Consider the following 23,614-nt stretch of genomic DNA (forward strand, 5'->3'; position numbering starts at 1 on the left):
TAAGAATAAAAGCATACCTGGAAGACTTTGCTTCACAGGTAGCCAGTACAAATTAATATCCAGAGCAGTTAAAGACCATCAAGAAGAAAGGGACAAGCCAGCGTAAATGGAAAAAAGACAAGAAAATAATTTCACAGAAGGGGAAATGAGAATGACTTATATAAAAATATGAAAAGTTGCTCAGTTCATTAGGGAACCTCATTTGTAACCAGGTGATTATTAGTTTAAAACCACAATGGAATACCATTTCACAGACATCAGATTTTTAATTTTAAGAAGACAGTTGTAGGAGCACAGAATTATATACACTACTGGTAGGAGTGTGCATTTCATTAGGCCCTTTGGAAAATTACTTGGCATCACCTTCTAGTTTATTACCCTGGAGAAGCTTGAGCATGTACATTAGGAGACAGGTACAGAGATGTTCACAGTGTTGTTCTTCATAACGAAATGGAAACCATGTCCATGAGCAGAAGAGTAGATCATAAATGTATATTCATCTAGTGCATAGTAGACAGCAGTGAAGATGATAAAGCCATGTGTGTCGTGACCTGGAGGAACCTCAAAATAATACTGTGGGGAAAAAAGTCCCTAAAAAAAACATATAGTATGATTCCAATTACGTGAAGGTCATATATAGATTAAAAATTAAACAATAGATTGCTTAGGATTGAATATAAATAAGGTAAAATGGTAAAGAAAAAAGGAGAAAATGTGTAACATGTAATCGAGGATACCAGTTACTTCTAGGATGTGGGAGAAAAGAAGTAGAGCCTCAGGGACACTAGACTATCTCTGAGGCGGGCTGCCGAGCGCACAGGTGTTTGTTACTGAGCTGTACATGTCCTCTCCAGCTAGTCTTTATATGTATGTATGTTTTAAAACTTCAAAAGTGTACAAAATAAGCAAAAATATCTACAGTCTTATTTTTCTTCATCCCAACCAATAATACACAAAGTAGCTCCTTATTTTATGTTTTGTTTTGACCCAACTTGGGATTTGGGGCAATTGTATGTTTTGTTTTAGATAGTTAAAAAGATCAGCATGTTTTTTTTTTTTTATTAAGGTATCATTGATATACAATCTTATGAAGGTTTCACAGAGCAAAACTGGTTACAACATTCACCCATGTTGTCAAGTCCCCCCCACACCCCATTGCAGTCACTGTCCATCAGCACAGTAAGATGTCACAGAGTCACCACTTGTCTTTTCTGTGCTATACTACCTTCCCTGTGTCCCCTCTACATTATGTGGATCAGCATGCTTTTTGACATAAACAACTGACTTTAGAAATGAGCCTGGCTAACTCACCATTAATGGGAAAATGGTTTTGGGAAAAGGGGAAACCATGTGTACATTTAAAAAAAAATTTTGATATCATTAATTACTTGAACAACATTATGGTTACTAGATTCTCCCCATTATCAAGTCCCCCCCACATACCCCATTACAGTCATTGTCCATCAGCGTAGTAAGATGCTATAGAATCATTACTTGTCTTCTCTGTATATACTGCCTTTCCCGTGCTCCGCCCCACATTATGTGTGCTAATCGTAATGCCCCCTTTCCCCCTTATCCCTTCTTTCCCACCCACCCTCCCCAGTCCCTTTCCCCTTGGTAACTGTTAGTCTCCTCTTGGGTTCTGTGAGTCTGCAGCTGTTTTGTTCCTTCAGTTTTTTCTTTGTTCTTATGCTCCACAGATGAGTGAAATCATTTGATACTTGTCTTTCTCTGGCTTATTTCACTGAGCATAATACCCTCTAGCTCCATCCATGTTGTTGCAAATGGTAGGATTGGTTTTCTTCATGTCTACATTTTTGAAACAGTGAAGAGAGATAGGGATTTATAGAGAGTGGATATTACAGGGATGGATTTATAGAGAACAGGCTCACGAATGGTAATGATTTACTAATACTGCTCCTACTACCAGTAGTGATAGTGTAGTGGGGAGATGTCATTTATTGGAAGCTTTATTCTGAGTTATGAGCCCATATCATCCCTTCTTTATGGATAAGGAGACCAGGAGTCCACAGTCCCCAAAGCAGCATAGCCGGTTCTTTGCAGAGCTAGGATTTTAACCCATGTCTTATATAACTGTGGGTCCCCATTATACTGCAGTGATGGAATCAAGTGATTTTAGCACGAAGAGGTCACAAGTAGATAGCATAGTTTCAGATAACTGAGAACTAAGTTGTAGAGGGACATAGGGCTTGTTCTGGGTTGCATACTAGAAGCAGTGATGAAAGACTCAGGAAGACAGCCTTCTGCTCAGTGTGAGAGAGAGAACTCCAGCTTCTGCTCCTGACTCTGCTGACCCCAGTGTGGGTATGCAGTGGGTGCTCAGTGACTGCTGACTGAGGAAGTGAGGAGGCCACGTGAGGATGTGGGAGCATCCCTGTGACTACAGCTGCCTGAGCAGATCCAGTGGGCGTCAGTTTGGGTCTCTGCAGAACATTCATGATGCTGGCCAGAAGTTGGACTAAACGCCTCATGGCCTTTTCAACAAACAGTAACTTCTGCCTACGTGATCCTAGTTAGAATTCTTAGCCAGTAGTAAATGTATTCCACCTGAGGAGCTTTGGGAATTCTTTTGAGTTTATCCCCAGATTAGTATAAAAAGCACTCTGAATTAGTTGATGGCAGGACTCGTTTCTTTTCTCCTGCTGTATCACCAGCATCTAGCACGTACCTAGTATGTACTGATCCGTAGTGAGTGAACTGCAGAGAGAATCTGTATTGTGGAAGGGCAGACGAACCAGGGGGCGCTGGTATGCTGTTCTAGAGACTTTGGTCGGGCTTTAAGGAAGAGCTCTTGTGATTGTTATGACTGCCGTTATCCTGCTGGCTTTGGGTACTTAAAAACGCATTTTGACTCTTAAGTAAGTTGGGTTGTCATCGTTTCCTTCCAGAAGAGGCACTTTTCTTCGAGTGATACTGGTTTGGTGGCCACCGGGGATTTTTCTTTGTTAAGTTAACTGTCATGAATAGGACCAAGATGCCCTTGATGAACCTGGTAAATTACTACCACATAATAGTAGAAAGCTCTCAGCTCTTCTTAGCTTTGTGAGAGACCCTGTACTTAAGTGCTTTTCTGTGAGACCCTGTACTTAAGTGCTTTTCTATGAGGTTCTTTTATTGCTCTCAACAAACCTGTGAAATTCTGGACTGAAAGAGATGCAAATGATTTCAGTTGGATTTTTGGGCTAACTCAGTAATTTTCTCTGCAGACCAGAGTGAGCTCCGAGCAGGAACACTTCCTCATTGTACCTTTTGGGCTTCTCTACAGTGAAGTGACTGCATCCAGCTTGGTGAGAATGTCCTTTTCCTTTTGGGGTCATGAATGTGTAGGTCATATTAGATAATTAAACACCGTTTAATATAATTAGGCATATAAAATCCAAGAAAGAGGAAAAGGTCTATGTTCTGGGTGATTAACTCAGAGAGAAACCTTTAAAATTAGTCACAAACACTTTGAACTTTGGTTTAAATAATTTGTAGAGTAATTTGAAACCCTCTTGACATTTTAGAATCTTGTTTTCTTACTTTCAGGTGAAAATCAATCTCCAAGGAGATGTTGTAGATCGTGGCAGCACTAACCTAGGAGTGAATCAAGCTGGCTTCACATTACACTCTGCGGTTTATGCTGCACGACCAGACGTGAAGTGTGTCGTGCATATTCACACACCAGCTGGGGCCGCAGTGAGTGCCCCCATTTACATTTTAAAGCTGTTTTGTGAGAGGCACTTTACATTTACTCTGAATTATCCTTTCTTGTAACAAGTCAGTACACCCGATTTTCTAGCTTAAAAAAGTGTTTTTTTTACTCACTAAGTTTGCCTTTCTTAAAATAATTGTTTTCTTTTAAAGGGTCTGTATGCTATCTACTTTTGAAAAGCCTGTAAGTCTGGATGGAAAATGTCTGTTAGACTTAATTAGGAGGTCATAGTTTTGCAGGGCCAAGATTTCAGTGTATTGAGACTGTTGGGAAGTACAAAATGACAGCAGTAAATGGAGTCCTTGTTTGAGAAGAGGAATGGGAAAGGGGTGGTGGGCGGGGGGCAGCTGTGGGCTCAGGGAAGGGTTAGTAGAATGCTAGAGTCTTGAGTGTGCTGATGGGCAGTGGAGAAGGACTCGCGCTTGAGAGGGAGGTTAATGGTTTGAAAGAAACCTGGCCAGCTCCACTGCAGATGTCCCCCCTGCAGAACCCAGAAATATGAAGGGGGGCAGTTGGTGGAATAGGGCTCAGTCAGCTACTGGGAGACCTGCCTCTAGGCCCAGAGCCCTGGCCTGCTCAGCAAGCCCAGCCCTTGTGCGGTGAACAGGCTGCCCTGACAGAGCCCCAGGCCCCTCAGCGTGAACAGGCATGGTTTGTGAAAGCAGAACACTATAGAAGTATCGAGAGTTGGCTTTTCATCACCAATTTTATATTTTAATGACTTTATGGGCAGATAACCTCATTGATTCAGTCATGCTGAATTTTAACCTATTTTGATGTTTTAATGTCCTGCATTTTAGATTGGGTGAATATTGGCTCTGGTTTATTTATTTTACTTTGAAGATGTCAGCATCAGAATTTACCGTTCTCTGAATTTTTTCCTCAAACAGTGCATGCTCTTCCAAGCACTGAGAAGTCCATGCAAAAAAGAGTCCTCTTTAAAGAACCATTAGACATACCTTTGAGAATACTGTTACAGCTACCACGTAATTTGTTTTAACAAAATAACATTACTTGGTAAGGATATTTCTTCTTATAGAAAGGCTAATTCTGTGAAAGGAATTAAATATGGAGTTGCCTTTTTTGTGCTGATGTCTTTTTAGATGAACTTTTTGGTAGAATTGCTGCACCTATAGATACTGTTCCAATCTTGGATCCTGTTAGTTTAGATAGAAGATTTAAAATTAGCATATTCTAAAGTCAATTTGGGAAACTTAAGGCTATATGAACACTTAGATTTTTGCTTAAATCAATGTAGTTACTGAAGTTATTGTATAATTATAGTAAACTTTTATAAACTTGCTTTTATCAAATTTTCAGATGTTTTGATCTCATCCACAGCATAAGATGAAAAGCACACAGAAACTGCGCAGCACTTCAGAAACCTCTGTGCAGTGTTGTGCTCATTCTTAGGAAGCCATTGTCCCTCCTTGCATTAGATCCAGGGCTCTCGTTATCATTAAATCTGAGCTCATCCAGTGTTCCTTATCCATGCAGAGAAGTCCAGAAAGATGTGGGATTTCTTGTGAGGCTCTCCCAGCTTAGTGATACTTTTGATTTTTAAGTGTAGGCTGTTAGGCAGCACCAGAAGTAAAGTTTGTCTTAAGTTCATGGGTTCATTACTGAGAAGAGAACAAAGTAAAATATGATGCCCTTTTTTATTTCTTTGAGAAAAGCATTTAGCATGTTAGTGTGTAACTCTTGATTGTCTTCATTTGTGGTTCCTGCTTATTTCTTAGGTGTCTGCAATGAAATGTGGCCTCTTGCCAATCTCCCCAGAGGCACTTTCCCTTGGAGAAGTGGCTTATCATGATTATCATGGGATTCTGGTTGATGAGGAGGAAAAAGTTTTAATTCAGAAAAATCTGGGGCCTAAAAGCAAGGTCAGTAAGCATCTACTTTGGTGTTTAAATTTTAGAGGGAAGAAGGAAAAAGTTGAAGTGTCAGCCTTCCTGCCTCACTCCACTGGGCTTTCCTGTTTGCCCCTCAGGTTCTTGTTCTCCGGAATCATGGGCTTGTATCTGTTGGAGAGAGCGTTGAAGAGGCCTTCTATTACATCCATAACCTCGTTGTTGCATGTGAGATCCAGGTAGGTGGGTGGCCATTCCGCTCCATCTGCAGTTTATTTTGGTGTTTGTGTGGTTTCCATAGGTTTTTGATCCTTGTTTTGTGGGAATGAGTATTTGAGCAATCTCCCTGCCAGAGACAAGCTCATGGATTTCAAAATTGACTAGGCAAATGCCATTTCACAATTTCAGTTAGCAGATGATTGCTGGGCTTTTCATTTCTAATTTTTTATTTTTCAAATATGTGACTCAGTACCACTTGTGGAGTCCTAGTGTGTGCCAGCCCGGCCATTAGGTGCTTTATGGACATTGTTACATGTTACTTCACTTGACCCTCATGGCCCTCCTCTTGAGAAAGCAGTTTGGAGAGGTAGAGGCTTGCCCGCGGTCTAATGGCTGTGCGCGCCACTTACGCTGCTCTGCTCAGCCCCCACTTTGTATTCTCCCCACTGTTACCTTCACTTACGTCTGTGCAGTTGTGTGGTCCTGTCACCTTCAGAGGGTCTGGAAGGCTCTTTGTTTTCCCAGTTCTTCGCTAACTATGAGTGCACAGTGTTGTTGTAATGTTGAAGAGAGACTTCTGAAAATAGCCTTGTGATTAGTCTGTCACTATCTGCCCTACATCTTTTATTCTTACACTCCAATGATTTGGTTTCTTTGGAAACCTACATTTCTGTTTAAGTGCCACCTCCTAGTTACCCGGTCCTCTTGCTCTCAGGAAGAAACTCAAACTGTGGTGTCTCCTTGTTTTGGGAAAGGTCAGAACTCTGGCCAGTGCAGGAGGGCCGGACAACTTAGTCCTCCTGGATCCTGGGAAGTACAAAGCCAAGTCCCGCTCCCCGGGATCCCCAGCAGCAGAGGGCGCCGGACTGCCTCCCAAGTGGCAGGTTGGCGAGCAGGAATTCGAAGCCCTCATGCGGATGCTCGATAATCTGGTAAGAATGTTGCTCCCACTTGCTGAAAAAGCCTTCGTTCCAAAAGGACAAAAGGTGGTGTTTTTATAACAAGTGAAATAGTGTGAAATTGCTGTCTTAGTTCAGTATCTAGTTGAGGGCTTTCACCCTCAGAAACCACAGGGGGGCACCAAGGCAGTTCAGCTTTTACATCGTGATAAAATACGGAGGTGAGGGTGGCTTGTTGTATCTTGTGCTTTAAAGGCGGTCTCGTTGGGACTGCGCGCACAGGGGCGGAAAGAGCGTTCTGCCCAGTACTGAGCTGCTGGCTAGCTTGCCCCTGGAGCAGCAGAGTCGGCTCGGCAAGCCATGGCGGCGGGAGGTCTTCTAAATCAGCCGGCCAGGTGTTCTGATTTTTGTTTGAGCTTCACGTTTAAACAAGGTAGTTGCAGAAGCAAGAAGCTTAACTTTCCTGATGATTTTGGGACAAAAAGAATTCTTAGCTCTGATTCAGGAGCTGCTAACTGTCCGCAGGGCTGAGTGTCCACAGTCAGCGAGGGAGGTGTGAGCAGAGAGAGACTTCCTTAGTTTATGAATTCATTTGCTCTGTAGAATGGATTGCGTTCACTGACTGTCTATTCTTGAGCCTATAGCCACCAGCAAAGCACAGTTCGTGCCTTCAAGGAGTTCATGGCCTAGTGAGGGGGCTGGACAAACAAACCCAGCACAAGTGATCCATTCCCTGGTGGAGTGTGGCAAGCGCTGCAGCACAGAAACGGGGCCTGGGCCAGGACTGGTCAGGGCAGCAAGGGAGGAGCTGAGCTCGCCAGGGAGATGGAAGCAGCAGCTGCAGTTAGGTGGCGGACCAGGAGGGTGCAGCGTCAGGAAAGGCACCTTGGAGGAGGACTGGGTGGGGCCGCAGGGGCCCAGGCTCTGCGCTGGTTCCTGGTTGCCCCCAAGGAGCCCGGCAAGGCGAGGGGCATGGGGGTGGCCCAGCCTCACAGCCCTTTCCTCCTGGCAAACACTTTGATGCTTCACTTCTCTTGTATCTAAAAGTTAGGTGGGGAACAGGGGAGAGGAGTGAGAGTCAAGAACACTAGCCCACCACATCTTGTGCACTCAGTCAATTCTGGAGAGCAAGAACCAGACAGCGACTCTACTTTAATAAGGGAGGAAGAGAATGGATGAAAGGGCAACGCGTGAGACATTCACTTCAGCAAGGATGTGTTGTTGTTCAGCACCTGTAAGGGGCACAGGTATGCCCGTCTGTAAAATTTGAAGGTTGTTGCATTTATAAGAAAGAAACTGGACAGCAGTCACTGATTGTAGTCTGTGTTTAGCATTCGGTCATTGGGTGTGTTTGCTAATAACTGAGGAGGGTGAACAGTAGTTGAACCTTACACTGTGAGGAATGTTTCGTTTCAACATGGAGAGTCAGGGGACATGCTAAATTGTTTCCCAAAAAATCAAGATACAATTCTAGCTTCTCCAAAGAAGGAATAAACCCCTATTTTTAAGTATAAGCCATATAGTAGGTCTGAATATTGCCTCCAGTGTTAGTTTGACAGCGTTTAAAGGGGAAGAAATAAAGGAAAAACCTTCTGCTTGGGATAATATTTGGTGAAGTCTTGGGTGGTTGACCCTAAAGCCATGAAACTTATACAAGTTCTCTAAACAAAAGGAAAGTTGAACTAATTAGAACTGTTTTTCTGAGGACAGTTCTTTTATAGCTGAGTCACTGTCTTTTCTTCCTCAAGCACACTCATCAGTGGAAGAATTGCCAAAGCAGACATTACCTGTCTTTCCGAGGACAGTTAAGGAAAAAACCACAACCAACCAACAGCTTCATTTCAGAATTATTACTACCCTTTAAAAAATGCATTAAAAGAATGATTGGTAATGAATGTGGCCCCCCAAAGATGAGCAGGACTCAGAGGGAAGAGAAAATTTCTGAATTGAAAGGAATGTAGATGTTGCTGAAAAGTACCTCAGCGAGCAGGGTGCAGGCCACCGAGCCATCTTCTGTGACTAGCATTGTGCAGTCCCTTCAGGTCTGAGCTGTCCTGTGGTTCATTGTAGAATTGCTGTGCATGACTTGGTTCAGACAGGAAACCATGTGTCAGGAGCCCAGGAAAGCTGAGTTAGGTCTGCAGGTCAGGGTCTCACAAGGCTGCAGTTAGGGTGTTGGCCTGGGCTCCGTTCTCATAAGAAGACTTAACTCGGGGAGAATCCACTTCCAAGCTTTCCCAGGTTGTGGGCAGAGTTCATTTTCTTACAGCTGCAGGAACCATGGTACCTTGCTTCTTCAGAGCCAGCAGTAGAAAGAGACTCTCCAGGTGGGTGTACACTCATGCGGTCCATGCTCCCAGCTCTGCTGAGCTCCACTGGTTAGAAGCAAGTCACAGGTCCCAGCCCTGCTCTGGAGGGGGTGGCACTGCAGGAGGTGAGGACCGTAGGGGCCACTGTAAAGCCTGTCTGCCGCATAGCCAGTGCTAAGCACTGGCTGAGGGGCATGAGTAAGGCCCATCCTCGCCTTGGAGGTACTGTCTGGGGGCGGTTAGCAAAAAGGGTTGGTGCAGCACGATGGCTCAGTGCCTTGCAGAGGTGTGAATTAGCCGGCCTCGTGCTTTCAAGCACAGGAAGTGGTTACAGGGCAAGGTCAGAGATTGAATTTGAACGTTGTTACCATCAGAGGTAAAGTGATTTTGCTAAGAACCAGTAGTCATGGGATGTGCTTGTCTGGTCTTCCCTAAAAGTTACCCCAGTATTTAAACTGTGACTTAAAAGGTAAAAAAAAATTAGGTTAGTTAATATAACCTGTACTGTAGCCAGTAAACTGAACATGCCATGCAGCCAGCACCCAGGTCGGAAAACAATCCCAGTACCTCAGAAGCCCTTCCCTCCTTTCATCACTCACCCGCTCCCAGGTAACGACCGTCCTCTCTTCTGACAGCAAAGACAGGCTTTGCCTCCTCCTGTACTTTCTATAAATGGAGTGATACAGTATATCCTTTCCATTTGGTTTCTGTCACTCAACCTCCTACTTGTGGGGTTCACCCTGATGTAGCACCTGGCAAGAGTATTTACTCTGATTACCGAATCATTTTCCATGACATGGATAACCACAGCTTACCCATCCTACTATCGCTGGGCTTCCAGGCTGTTGCTAATTTGGGGCCATCAAGAAAGTGCTGCTGTCAGCATTTTAGTGCCTGTCTTTTGGTGGATGTGTTTACCTTTCTGTTGGGCGTGTGCCTAGCAGTGGAATCAAGCTGAAGGGCAGGCATGTGTTCTGCTTCTGTAGGTACTTCTATACAATTTTCCAGTGTGAAACTGTCTTATGATCTGGAATATTGACTACCTTTCACTCTCTTTGGATCCTAGGGTTACAGAACTGGCTACCCTTATCGATACCCTGCTCTGAGAGAGAAATCAAAAAAATGCAGCGATGTGGAGGTTCCTGCTAGCGTCACAGGTCCCTCCTTTGCTAGTGACGGTGATTCGGGCACTTGCTCCCCTCTCAGACACAGTTTTCAGAAGCAGCAGCGAGAGAAGACAAGATGGCTGAACTCTGGCCGGAGCGATGATGCTTCTGAGGAGGGCCAGAATGGAAGCAGTCCCAAGTCGAAGACTAAGGTGTGGACGAACATTACACACGATCACGTGAAACCCTTGCTGCAGTCTCTCTCGTCCGGTGTCTGCGTGCCAAGCTGTATTACCAACTGCTTGGTCTGTGCCTACCTTACTGTTCATAGTTAGATGATGTAGAGCAAGTTGGGTGGCTGGGGCTTCGGAGGCTTTGGGAATCCAGCTCCTCTGATCCAGACTTGAAGAGAAACTTTGCTCCTTAACCTTCCTTCTTTAGCCTGAACCCAAATCGGCTTTATCCATCAGCTATAATTCAAGTAATACTGTCTGCTTGAAACTGCTTAAGATATGTTACCTTGCTTCAGTAATTCCAACACTAACTAACCCTATACATAGCAAAAATACTGAAGAACTTATGTGTATTAACCTAAAAGTAGGAGCGGCATTTAATCCTTCATGCACGAAGAGATGTTCACCCCTAACATTTTTGTGTTGTGAGCTCTGGTGGCTTCATTAAGTCACTAAAAGTCTGTTCTTCAACTTGTTCATTGTTTTCTTAAGCAGTTTTCCTTGGGACTCATGGGTGTTTTCCTAGCTGGCCCCGCCCTCTTTGTTAGCCTCCTTCCCTGCTTGCTGTCCCAAAGCCTCCGAACGCTCTCTGCCAGCTCCCTCTGCATGGACTGTTGCATGTGAGTAGACGGCCATAGTGGTGAGTCTTCTGGCTCCTGCCGGCGCGGCATGACCCAAGTGCAGCACAGGCCACCTGCAGGCGCCAGTGATGGGCGCGGCTGGGCGTGCTTTGCCACAGTAGTGACCCTGCGCTGAAAGGCACTCTGCTGTCCTGGTGCGCACAGTCCCTGTGCGGCTGGTCTCCGTGACCGCCTGACCCAGCCTCTGCCAGTCCACCTGCTCCTGTGTTGCAGAGCAGGGGAAGCCCCTGAGGCCGGGGCAGCTCATGTCTGCGTGACACGGTCTGTAGTTCAGGTGAAATCAGGTAACCTAATCCTAAGCTAGGGGGCACCAACAAAGCAAAGTGGGGCTTCCTATTTTCTTTATAATAATGCTTTTACTTTATAGATCTCTTTAAAAGGAAGCAGTTTTCTCTTCCCCAGGTGGTCCTGGTGAGAGAGCCTCTGTGCTCCTTAGCAGGCGAGTCACGGGGGCAGAGGCTCAAGACCACCAGGCTCCTCCTCTGAGCCCGTCTCTCCATGAGTTCCTTCTACCCCCTGCTCTCCCGTATGCCTGTCTGCCCTACCTCTCTCTCTCTTGTTTTTCTTTCTTTAGTTTCATTTGTTTAGTTTTCATTTATTTTACTAGTCAAAGGGAGTGGGCCCTAAAAATCAATTTCCTGCTGATGACACAGAGTAAATTGCTGTTACAGATTTCCCCGAAGTATGTGTGTAGTGGCAGCTTTGAGCTTTATTTGCTATTAGCATAAAGAAATGTTAACTCACTTCAGGTGTTTTAGTCTGTGTACACATTGAAGGGGAGGCCTTGTTCAGCATTTGAGTCTGTTTCTCACTGTTCTGGAGTAATACAAATTCCACGCAGTGTCCCAGGTTGGTATATTCATTTATAATACTTGTGTTAAGTTTTCAAATGCGTTCAAGCTTCTGAGGTTGTTGTTTTAATGTTTTGACTACAAATTATTTTTAATAAAAAGCTGGAGTAAATTTATCTGAGAAGATAACCGTCAGTGAGTATCTCACGGCCCCCCGCTCATTCCCGTGGTCCTGCACAGCGGCTATGCGTTTGCCAGGTCTACTGCTTTCTTTAAAGTCTCTGGCATATGGCTGTCATACTGCCTCCTAAAGGTATCTGGAAAGGCGTGACATTTGCTGTCTAAGATGGGCTTGTTTTAATTCAGTGCCTACTTATGCTTAAGAATTAGAATTTTATTTTTAAAATCTCATATTTGATTGGAGATACAAAAAAAATGAGAGGCGCAGTGTGCTGATGCCGTGCGCTGACCTCTAAAGCAGCTGCTGGTGAGCGCTTATGAGGTGCTTCACGTTGTTTGGGATATTTTTGTAACACTCGAAAAGTATGAAGTTACATAAAAAATTCGACATCACCAAACTCCTCCACCAGGTCGCTGCTATGTACATGTTCATACAGTGATTTTCTTGGGTTAAAAGAGCTACACAGACAGTGCATTCTAAAGCTGTAGTTTATTTTATGTCAACGCAAACCTTTGGTGATGCCCGCTGCTGCCTCACCATGCACTCTCCCCACACTTGCATAGCATCATCACATCACTGTACATGACTCTGTCATCTCATGCTTCCAGCTGGCTTTGGCGTTGGTGACTCTCAGAGCAGTGACCCAGTGTGCTCTGAAGGGTCCCCACAGGCCAGCCTGAGGGTGACGGGGCCTAGCTCTGCCGTCAGCCTGTATCATGCCCTCGCTCCCCGCGGGGCTTTCTGCACGGCACGCACCGGCCACTCACGACTTGGCTTCCACCACTACTGGCTTCTGTCGGGCCCGTGCTGCCCTGACCCAGCCACTGCGGTGGCCCGGGAGGTTGGTCATTGGTTCATTCTCTGTGGTGTTCGGCGCATGATCAGACGTGAGATAAGTTGGGCAACTTGGATGCTGTGGTGGTACCTGTTATTGTTGTAATTCTGACTTGTCAACTGTTTTTGATATTGCAGTGGACTAAAGAGGATGGACATAGAACTTCCACCTCTGCTGTCCCCAACCTGTTTGTCCCATTGAACACTAATCCCAAAGAGGTGCAGGAGATGCGGAACAAGGTGCGTGCTGGGGCTGGCCTGGTGGGGACTCGTGGGTGGCAGCGGCGGCGCAGGCAGGATGGCATGCATGCTGCTTCCCCAGCGAGGGGCCGCTCTTCGCGCTGCTTCTGCTGTCATGCTAACAAGTGATGTGCAAGCACCCAATGGTGGGGGGCCCGTGTTTCTTGAACTGATGCTTACTCACATAGTAGGACAGGACTGGAAGCTGCCAAGCCCGCTTCCGGCAAGAACAGCCTTAGTTCCTGGCTTTCAGGATTTGTTTGAAGAGTCCTGAGCATTTGGTGTATCAGACGTGAGACCCAGCAGTGTTCAGAGTGTCATTATGAGACGGGCACATAGGGAATGTTTCCCTTCAAGTCAGTGAGTGTGGGAAGAGACCTGTGTGTGCCAAGGCCACCTAGAAGGTGCAGAAGGTCAGAAGTGGGCCTGCCCCTGAGGCCTGTGGATTGCTGCTCAGGCTGGGGCAGGCCTGGCCACGCAGGACCCATGGGGGCTGCACAGAAGCGCAGCATGTGTATGGCTGTGGACCCAGGTGACTCGCAGCCACAGAAAGGCTTCTCTGTGCTGCTGATGGGTGTTTCTCCTTGCCATCCTCAGATCCGAGAGCAGAACTTACAGGACATCAAGACGGCTGGCCCCCAGTCCCAGGTCTTGTGTGGTGTAGCGATGGACAGGAGCCTTGTCCAGGTGAGAGCTCAGGATGTCTCTGACATGAGCGGGTGGTGGCACTAATGTCTGTCTGCTCCAAAATGATTCTTAAGCCTGGAGAGATTGGCCCTGTGAGGTGAGTGTTCTAGGCAGCCAGTTATCCTTGTTAACAGTCTTCATGATAAGAAATAGTGCAGCCACTTCCCTTGAGCTGTAGGCCAAGCATAAGCATGCCCTGGGGGCCCTGCTCCACGACCTGCACGCCTTTGTGGGGCAGCACACGTGCCTCCCGCTTTGGGACGCAGGCTCGTCCTGGGTTCAGCAGAGTGCTGTGTAACATGCTCGGGGAGGGTGGGCTGACTGGCCTGCGTTCTTGTCCTTGAGCTGTCTGCACCAAAGCACTGCTTGGGGAAAGGTGGTTGCAGAGGTCACCAAGTGTCCACGTTCACACGCATTTCAGTAAAGATAATCACGTAAGTAGTTATCTCTGAAAAAATAAGTTGCCAGCTGATGCTTTAAACAGGGTAGGTGATGGTTGTCGCATTTCCGATTTTGGCCGGCTGTGATTCTGGTTCTGGGGTCTGCGTTTGCATGTGGCATCACCGGTACCACTGCATTGACCTGGCAGGCTGTCCCTGTTGCATGCTTTCCTCTGGCTCCATCCTGTGCACTTGGTGGATTTTTCAAAGCTGGGCCTGGTGGGCTCTGACAACTCAGTTTACTGTTGCAGGACGCACCCCTCTCTGACTGCACGGAAACAATCGAAGGGCTCGAGCTTACAGAGCAGACCTTTAGTCCTGCTAAATCTCTGTCTTTTAGAAAGGTACTCAACTGCCTGTCCTGAACTGCCTCTTGGCATGCGCTGCTGTCCTCCCCAGCCCATCCCCCACCTGTCTGCTCTCGCTCGGCATTGTCTCTTAGTTACCAAAGTAGCTTTAAACCCGTCTCTAAATTATCTGTGAGATAGCACAGAAGGTTCTGTTCTGCCTACTGTATTCTTTAATTAAAACATTTGGTATGAGGTTTACAGTGTTGAGCACTCTAGTTGTTGCTGAGAAGTGGCCGATCTTAACAATACGGGTGCGTTTCTGAAGTTCTGCATGTGACCGTGGTCAGTGCCTGTGTTTGGGTCTCAGGAGCTTGCCTTTCAAAGATGCTGATTGCGAAAGGCTGACGTGGGCAGTCTGGGGCCCGGGCAGCTTCTTGTGCGGCCTCCCATCTTCGCTTGCTCAGCTCTGACTAAATGTAGTGAGCATGACATTCGGACGGTGTATGATCGAAAGACCGTGGGTGTTCAGAGGAATGGGAAATCAAGGCAGTATCTTTGTTGCTGATGAAAAGTATTTAAGAACTTTTTTTATTGTTGATAATTTTTTAAATGTTGCAAGGGGGAAAAAGACTTAGGAAAATTTGAAAGCACAGATTGTGCTTTCTCTACGTATATGCATACCTAGCATGTCTGGAAGTGGAAAGTCTGGCATGACCTGGTCAGCTGGAAGGAACCCTTCCTAAACAAGCAGGCTGCTGGTGTGCAGACTTGGAGCCCAGGGCACGAGTCAGAGGCTCTCCTGGTTCCCCTGCAGGCAAAGGAAATGTTCAGCGCCTGTCTCAATTAACATGCCTCCAGGGAAATGCAGATATCATTTTAGCAATATGCCAATTGCCAGAGAAAAGCAGATTTGTACCAGAGATTCTACATTTTTGTCTGAGGTCCCCACTAGTAACTTTATTTTGCATACTTACATGTTAATTCAGCAGGTCCTGTTATTCCTTGTTCTTAGAAAGTGCTTCCAGCTGCCCTTCTTGGAGGGACTTCTCTGCCCAGGGGAGGATGTGCTCTTACCCCAGTTAGCTTGTTTCCCTGCTTTGGCACTTGAGGCTGAAGCCTTTGTGATCCTGTATTCACAGTTCTTTGTCTCAGTGTGAGCCCACAGCCCACCAGAGCCCACCCGCAGTGCAGCTCTCTATCTCGGTGGCTGGCCCTTACGCCTACAGTCACTGCATTGTGTTGCGTGTAGTGGTTTCTCTCTCTACCTGCTGGGGGTTCTAGAAGGCAGGCTCATCACTGTTTGAAAGGACACACTCTTGGCCAGCCCCTCGCCCTCAGCTGTTTTCACTCCCTCCAGCAGTGCTCAGACTGGGTGTGAGTCAGCCGCCTGTGGATGCTTCATGAAATATGGGCATCGGGCCCCCAGGAGTGGGGCTCCTGATAATCGGGCATCCTCCCCAGTGGGAGCACTGTGCCCTCCATGAGGGGCATGTCCAGCTGGAACTGGCCAACGAAACCACTCAGCTCTGGGCCCGTTGAGGAGATGGCGGCGCCTCACGACCCAGCTTGTTTTCTCTGCCACCCTCTTTCTGATGCTCGCCTTTGCACCCTGATCTTCCTACTGCCTAAGCATATATCATTTTTATGGGGGGAATCTGACTCAATTGATGGGCTTTTCTGAGGCTCTCCCACATCTTTTGTGTGGACCTCAAACACAGACCACCCTGATCCTTCAGGAAGATGGTGCTGCTCACTGGCAAATGGATTTCTCCTTGATCAAGGGAAAAGGACTGTTTTGTCATATGTCCTAAAGACGTTCTTTGCCTAAAAAGGCTTGTGTGTAGATAGTTGCATTGTGTTTGAGAACCTGAAGAATGGGTGTTTGGAACTTAGGAAGTTGGGGCTTTTCTGGAATGCCTTCCTTTGCTCCCACCGCTCCCTCCCTGGTGCTGCCTGTGCACAAAGGGCAGGTGTTGCCTTCTGACAGAAGAAGGTGCTGATGAGTTGTCAGCTGCAGCCCGACGATCCAGGTCCAGAAGGAATACTATGCCCAGCCAGTGGCTCTCTGGACTCCATCGCGGAAGCTGCAGTGATTGTGGCTGCCTTCGGGTTTTATCGCAGGTGGACTGAGTCATTAGAGCCTAGGGTGTGTGACAGTCATGCTGAAAGCTGGCCGGCGCAGGAGAGAACTCTGCTGTCCGATGTGCGTGCGTGAGCTGCCCTGCTCTGTGTGCACTCGGGCCACATCCCCATCACCCTTCACGCTCGTGGTAGAAACTCGAGCGGGCCTGGGCCCACCTTGCAGACTCAGTTGCTGAGCTTGGTGTGTACCTAGTGTGTGCATGGCCCAGCACTAAGAATGTAAATTCCAATCTGAGTGGATTTTACAGATGAAAATGCTCAGAGAGGTCAGGTCACTAGCCCAGGTTTGCACAGCTTCAGAGATGGAGCTGTCATTCCACACACTGCCTCAGTGAAGTGCAGAAGCAGTCCCTGGCCATCTGTTGTGCTTAGGGCCCGTGCTAGGTGCCTGGGTGTGAGGGAAACAGCAAGAGCCTCTGTGGCCTGCTGGAGGGGGCAGCCATTCCACATGCTGATTTCTCAAACACTGGGGGCCTGCTTCCCTCTGCACCCCAAGCATTGCTGCCTCCTTTCCCTCCAGAATCAGGTCCCTCTGTCCCCGACCTGCGCAGAGCTGGCCTGGCCGCAGTTTGGCTCCCAGCTGAGGAATCTGGAGGCAGGAGCCGCTGGCTGGCTGTGCTGTGCCTCAAGGGCCTGGTGTCCAGCCAGCGAGGGCCTTGTTTCTCCTTGGGGTGTCTCTGTGGCAGTCAATTCTAGCTCTTTTATACCTTTACTGATTTTGAACATGTGGTTTAAATGAATTTAAACATCTCTCTCAAACCTTGTATTACCCCATTTTTTTAGCAGTGATGCCAGGGTACAAATGCAGCCAAGTTGCCAGTAGCTTTATAGGATGACAGTGCTCAGCAGGGCCTTAGCTGTGCTGACCCACAGGTCCCTTCCCGGGTGACAAAACTTGAGGCCTGTGGGCAGGAAGGGGCTTGTCATGAGCTACCGAGCTAACACACGTGGCAGAGGACTCAGGTTTCTGTCTTGGTGAGGACGGGCTGCTTCTGAATCAAAACCCAGTTAACCTTAGGTCAGACCTGGGGAAAAAGAGGGCTGCCTGTGACCATCCAGGCTGTCTTGAGTCACCAGGCTTTCTGAGCAAAGGCTGCCAATACCAGCAGGCCCTTCCCTGTCCCCAGACTCCGGGATTGCTTACAATGCTCCATACCCAGTGTGCTGGGCAGAGACTGCTCCCCCGGGATCCCCAACCTCTGCCCGGGGAGCAGCTGGCCCAGGGGAACTGAATTCCCCAACACTCGCTCCGGCTCTAGCTCCTGTGCAGATTGCTGGGGTGCCGCTACCTCAGGTGTTGGCCCGTCACCGACAGCACTGGCCGACCAGGTCTGGCCTCAAAATGATTCTGGAGTCTCCTGTGTTCAGTTGTCTCTGGAAGCTCCCGTTAAGTGATGGGCCTGTATGTGAGTCCTGATTAACGTTCTCAAAAATGAACCCACAGTGTATGGGGGCCAGTTGGGCTGGCCTGTGGGGCACAGAGCTTCCCTGGGGCAGCCGAGTATGGGGCAGGCCACACACCTCAGGGCTGCCCTGCCTGCTGGGCCTATTGGGTCCACCTCTTCCCAGAAGGTGGGCGTGGTCTGCGAGCTAGGCCTGTGCCGTCCCCTTCCCTTCATTTTATACAAATTCTCACCGTTTTCCAAATTCCTTAGACAAATGCTGGTATTTGGGGACATTCTGTTTTCTCGGTGCTTTGGGACAAGGTCTGGGAGCTAGTTAGAAATTTGGTGCCTAGTCAGAGGAACAGAACTCTGGGAACTTAGAATGTAAGCAAATCTCTGAACATACCTTCCAGGGTGTTGTTATCCACGAAATTTTCTGATGTTGTGAAGGAAGGCAGTTGACTTAAAAAGTCATCTTGTCCATCTGTCTTTCAGCGAGGAGACTGTTCTCCGTGAAGTGCTCTGCTCTTTGCTGCCTTTGCTCCTGATTTGCTTCAGGAGTCTTTCTCCTGTTGCATTTATTTTGTAGCGCCACCCACTGTTTCTGTGTCTTCCCCACTGAAGGCCGCAGCTCCGCCCGGGCTGGTCTCCGGTGTCTGTGTGCTCCAGGAAAGCCTCCCTGCCCCACCCTGCCTGCCGCCTTGCCTGGGAGGGAGAGTCCTGTGGGTAGGGCTCCTGGGGACCAGGACTCCCTCTGTGTCCTCAGGGGGAGCTGGTGACAGCCTCCAAGGCCATCATCGAGAAGGAGTACCAGCCCCACGTCATCGTGAGCACCGCGGGCCCCAACCCCTTCACCACGCTCACCGACCAGGAGCTGGAGGAGTACCGCAGGGAGGTGGAGCGGAAGCAGAGGGCTCCGGAAGGTGAGGCGCTCCAGTCCTGGGCTGCCGGGCAGGTTCGGCACGGGTGGTCGCAGAGGCCCAGGAAGTGCAGTGTGAGCTCCTCTGGGCCCCCGGGTGCTGACTGTTGGTGATGATGAGAACAGTCCTGCCCGGGAGACAAAACCTTGTGTTTGGTTAAGTCTAGAATGCTCTTCAGTGCACATCTCTATCTGCTCATTTGGGCCAGTTCTGTTGCAGGAACCGCGGGAAATGCGAACAAGAGTCGGGACCCCAGGATGTTTGGGGAGAAGCAGTTTATTAGCGCCGCCCTGGCTGCGCGGATTCCTATCCAAAGGCTGAGCCCCGAGCCAGCAGGGCCGTGCCTGCTACATAGTCACTCCAAGGACGGGGGGCAGTCAGCACTCGGGACCCACGGCAGTGGGAGCTATTTGTGTACTACAGGTTCAGCCCGAATGCTGGTTGTGTTTTAACCTATCTCTACAAAGGGTACCCTGTTGTAAACTAATGGGCCTACATGACTGTGATCAGCATGCTGTTCTGTCCCTCGGGGTCCCGGTGGGGGTACACTGTTACATTGCTTTGAACTTGAGCACCCTGGTGTTCCTCTGCCTTCTTAAAGCCTTAAAGAAACATTGTCCCTTTTCGTTTTGGCTTGGCTTCCTACCACAGTTCCATGGGGACTGGAAAGCTGGGCACACTTCCGAATAGTCCACTTAGAAGAGACCCACAGGGACAGCTGTAAGGGCTACATGGGACCACACCAGACGGCTGGGGTGCTGTCCCTGGACCTGGTGGCATGGGACCCTAAGTCCTGAATGGCTCCGCCAGAACGAGGCTGGGCCTGAAAGTGCCCCAGCTGTCTCGGAGGAGGTGGTGGAGCTGTGGATGAGAGAGGAGGGAGTGAGCAGGGCCCGGGTGCCCCACAGCACTCCGCAGTCCAGAGTCTTCGGGCCGTGCGGGGCAGTCTGCATTCCTCCCACTAGATGCCCTGAATAGGGCATTCACAGGACCTCTGATCCTGAGTGGTCCGCAGGAAAGCAGGCTGAAGATTGTTTTTAAGAGACATTCTGCACTTTGACACATGCAGCACCTCTCCCTGTTAAAGTCTCTCTGAGAAGAGGCCTCCGCAATCTGTGCAGCCTCCTCATCACTCACTGGCCTTGTGTGAGCAGTTGTATTGTGCCAGGCGCTGTGCTGGGTGCCGCACACACGCATGTCAGCCAGTTCTCAGAGTGACCCTGAGACAGGCCTGTTCCCACAAGTCAGAGCAGAGGAGTCAGGGCCACAAACAAGGTGGCAGGGCCTGGAGCTGGCCCAGAATCTGTCACCTGTGTCACTGTGCTGTCCTCCCACTGGCAGCCTGCAGGCTTCACTGTCCCCAGCTTGGGGGTTCCCGACTTCCCATCTTTCTCCACAGACCCTGAGTCTTCCTGGGCAGGGGCCGTCGCGGGCCGCCATGTTGCCTGCTCTGGCACATTCGCAGACGGTGTGGCTGTGTACTGGTGCACCCTCTGTTTCGCTTGGGCACTCCCTCACACGGGAGGTTGTACTTCTGTGAAATGTGGTGGGACTACTTTACAACAAATGACAAATGGCTCTAAGAGCCTGAACCTCATGGAGCAATTTGTTTCAAACTTTAGGTTTTGAAAAGTAGATCCACACAGTTTGAGAACTAATGAGAGAAGCAAGGCTCTCTGCCTCTATGCTGAAGGTCAAGGTGGATCTGAGTCCCTTTCCCTGGGTGCCCTTGCTTGGTACCAGGGAGATCCCGGGGCACAGAGCCCTCCACCCCTCAGAAGGTTGGCACTGCTGAGGTCCAACCCTAGTCCTTTACTGGGGCCGCAGGTCCTGAGTGTGGGCCCAGTTCTCCCTCAGTTTGCCCCCTGGGCACCAGCCTTCTGGCATGGAAGGCCCACAGCATGGGGGGCAGACAGTCACCCTCCTGGGTCGATGGGGATTAGCCCAGGTGCTGCTCCTAGGACAGCCTCTTCTGTGCCCTAATTTAATGTTTTTGTCTCACTTTAATGTACTGGTAGCTGCTCCTTAAGTTTGAGTTGTACAGAAAAACCACTGAATTGTTCTTCAGTGTGTGTAACACCATCACTGCCTGTCGCTTTCTGTTAGATGTGCATTAAAATTAAGACTCAACTGCGTGTTGACTGAGAGTGACCCTGACGTTGCAGCCGCACCGAGCTGATTCCCATTCTCTGCCCGGAACAGCGTATGCGGCCTGCAGAGCTCTGAGCTGTTGCCATAATTACCTGCCTCCGAGTGAGAACTGCGGGTGGAGAGTGGGCCTAAGCTGTAGGTCCTGTGGCCTGATGCCAGTCCCTTAGCACGATGTGTGTTCTTTGGGCCCTTTCAGTGTCTGAGAAACCTGACTTTTTTTTTTGAGTCAAACCACAAGATGCACGAGAGTTTCCCCTACTTGTGAGGCTCCACTAGGAGGGTGTTACAGCAAGTGCATGGATGGGACAGCTGGGACCATGCTCTGATCACAGAGCTGTCAGTGGGAGTGCCAGCCAGGCGCCCTGCCTGGCCACCCCCGCCTGGCTGTGGTGCTGGCTCTTGGCGTCTGGGGCGGGGCTGTGTGGCCGTCTCCTGCGCCACAGGTGAAACTCGGGCTGTCCATCAGAGACCTCAGGTGGGAGGGGCAAAGCCTTGGGCCTCTGGCACTTTTTCCTGGTTGAAGGAATTTGTTTATTCAGGTGGGAGATGTAAAGGCCTTCTGGTCATAACACAGGGCTGCAGGAAGGTGGCTGCCGCCTGGTGGGGGTGCTTGGGAAGGTAGGTTCGTATCTCCCTAAGTAAGATCAGAGGCCCTGCTGATTGTAGTAGCTGCTTGTTCAAAATATGGGGCCCAGTGACCCTAAGCTACTAATACAAACCGTTTAATTGAGAGATGGAGATTTCGGGAATTAGGATAGCATTGGTATGCATTTTTCCCTAGATATGTAGTAGACTTGGAGTTTTCTGGGCCCTGGGCCCTAGTTTCTACCATTTTCCCCCTAGTTCTTACCAGAATATTTTACATAGAAAATAAAAATGTGCATTACAGTTGCCAAGTTTAAATTATTGGTAGAAGATGCTCTACATAAAAAATCAGAACCAAAGTAATGTTCCCGTGACATCCCTTGAGGTGGTGACTAGGGTGAGGTGCTCCGGGCTCTGGGCTGCCAGCTTGGCAATGGGAGAGGTGGATGGTGCGGACCCTCGCTGGTGGGCAGGAGGGGGCAGGCTGGGGGCCACCAGTCCGCTGGGAGTCACAGAGATGGTTCTGGCAGGTTCTCTTTGGAGTAAGAATGGAGATTAATTTTGTATGCAGAGTTGGTTAAATCTGTTCCAAGTTCTGATCCACAGCCCAGTCATCATCTCCCTCCTCTGTCCCTTTTGGAGAGGAATGAGGAAAAGGATGCCAACAGTGTGGCTGTGAGCCCGCCTGGTCCCATGGATGCCCCCTGAGAAACCCCGCTGTCCTCCAGAGGGCCGGGTGGCGAAGGCTCGGGACCTACAGCCCTTGAGCACATTCTCCCTTCCTGTTTATCTGCAGAGAATCTGGACGAGACTGGAGATCAGAAAGAAAGGAGTCCTCCCGAGCACCCAGATGCCCCCCACACCCCCCCAAGCACCCCTGTCAAGCTTGTGGAAGGTGAGCCCCGCGCTGGAGGGCACGTGGCCAGAGGTGGACCGGGAGGGGCTCACTGGTGTTTTAGTCCAGGGGAGGACAAGCCAACCGTGTGGCAGTGGTTGAATGACACTATTGAAGAGTGTGCGTGCCTGGAGCCCATACATCCTATGGTTCTGAGCTCACCTGGCCTCCGCTCCTGTTTTAATTCTGTCCTGGGTAACTCGAGGCAAAACAGATTAGATAGAAGTCAGGGAAGGACAGAATTTGGGGATTGGAGCCCACCATGATTTATGGAGTCAGTTTTGCCCACTACTTGCACACCTCTTGAACCTTACTGTGCTCGCATCGCCTCCGGGCAGTGTCCCCTACTGTGTCTGGGCTACCCTGCTCCATTTGACTCGCCTGTCAGTCAGTGTGGAAAGAACTGGCCTCTGTTGGCTGCACTCACCGCATGTCTGTGGCGTGTGGCCCGAGTGAGTGTCCCTCCGTCTTGTACATTGTGCTTCCCATGCCTGCCGGGAGCCTGTGGCCCCCCAATCCTGTGTGTCCGCGAGGGTGGCTCGGCCACTCTCCTGTGCCCAGTGGCTGGGACTGAATGCATAGACTCTCTCCTGTGCTTTTCTCTTCCTGTGGCTGCGCTCCAAGCAGGAGGCGGATGTGCTAAGGAATACCTGTTACCATAGTAAGTACCCTGCTGCCCGGCTCCTCCTGCTTGACCTGAGGTCCCTGTGCTTGGCTGCCTTCTCCTGCTGCTTTGTTGCTTTTATGTTTTGGTTTTGTTTATTCAGAATAAACACAGATGTCCCCTTTTTTTGTACCCAGTACCTCCTGGCAGGGGCTGGGTCATCTGAGCGGTGGGTGGGCTGCCTGCCCTGGAGGCTCCCACGGACGCCGGGGTGCTGCTCAGAGCCCTCTGGGTCTCAGGTCCAGGGGGGCATGGGATCCTGTTCAGTCTGAGACTCATCATTGCTTGGGGGGAGGGTTTTGCTGTATCAGATAAGACATAATCTAGACTAGGTTCAGACAGGGTGGGATTTCGCCACCCACTGCAGGGGACTGCAGTTTGGACCCTTGCCTAAGCCGGGTGCTTTAGTATAATTTGAGGGGCAGAAGAGCACCATT

The 23,614-nt window shown here is 49.2% G+C and overlaps 1 protein-coding gene across 9 annotated transcripts in view; it reads left to right on the plus strand.

Annotated features, from left to right (window-relative positions):
- Positions 1 to 23,614, plus strand: part of ADD1 (adducin 1) — a 64,980-nt gene that overhangs the window by 38,451 nt on the left and 2,915 nt on the right. For 2 of the 9 annotated variants that reach the window (XM_036992262.2, XM_036992266.2), the window contains exons 5-15: positions 3,228 to 3,308; positions 3,550 to 3,699; positions 5,455 to 5,598; positions 5,706 to 5,804; positions 6,540 to 6,716; positions 10,059 to 10,403; positions 12,917 to 13,018; positions 13,616 to 13,705; positions 14,397 to 14,489; positions 18,729 to 18,885; positions 22,415 to 22,513. In XM_036992262.2, the coding sequence (XP_036848157.2) occupies positions 3,228 to 3,308; positions 3,550 to 3,699; positions 5,455 to 5,598; positions 5,706 to 5,804; positions 6,540 to 6,716; positions 10,059 to 10,403; positions 12,917 to 13,018; positions 13,616 to 13,705; positions 14,397 to 14,489; positions 18,729 to 18,885; positions 22,415 to 22,513 (1,537 nt within the window). Of the gene's footprint in view, positions 1 to 3,227; positions 3,309 to 3,549; positions 3,700 to 5,454; positions 5,599 to 5,705; positions 5,805 to 6,539; positions 6,717 to 10,058; positions 10,404 to 12,916; positions 13,019 to 13,615; positions 13,706 to 14,396; positions 14,490 to 18,728; positions 18,886 to 22,414; positions 22,514 to 23,140; positions 23,176 to 23,614 lie in introns of those variants that run through there. The other 7 variants (XM_036992282.2, XM_036992287.2, XM_036992269.2 and 4 more) reach the window with 7 other exon arrangements.

This window comes from Manis javanica, chromosome 5 (assembly GCF_040802235.1).
Source record: "Manis javanica isolate MJ-LG chromosome 5, MJ_LKY, whole genome shotgun sequence".
Taxonomy (NCBI): domain Eukaryota; kingdom Metazoa; phylum Chordata; class Mammalia; order Pholidota; family Manidae; genus Manis; species Manis javanica.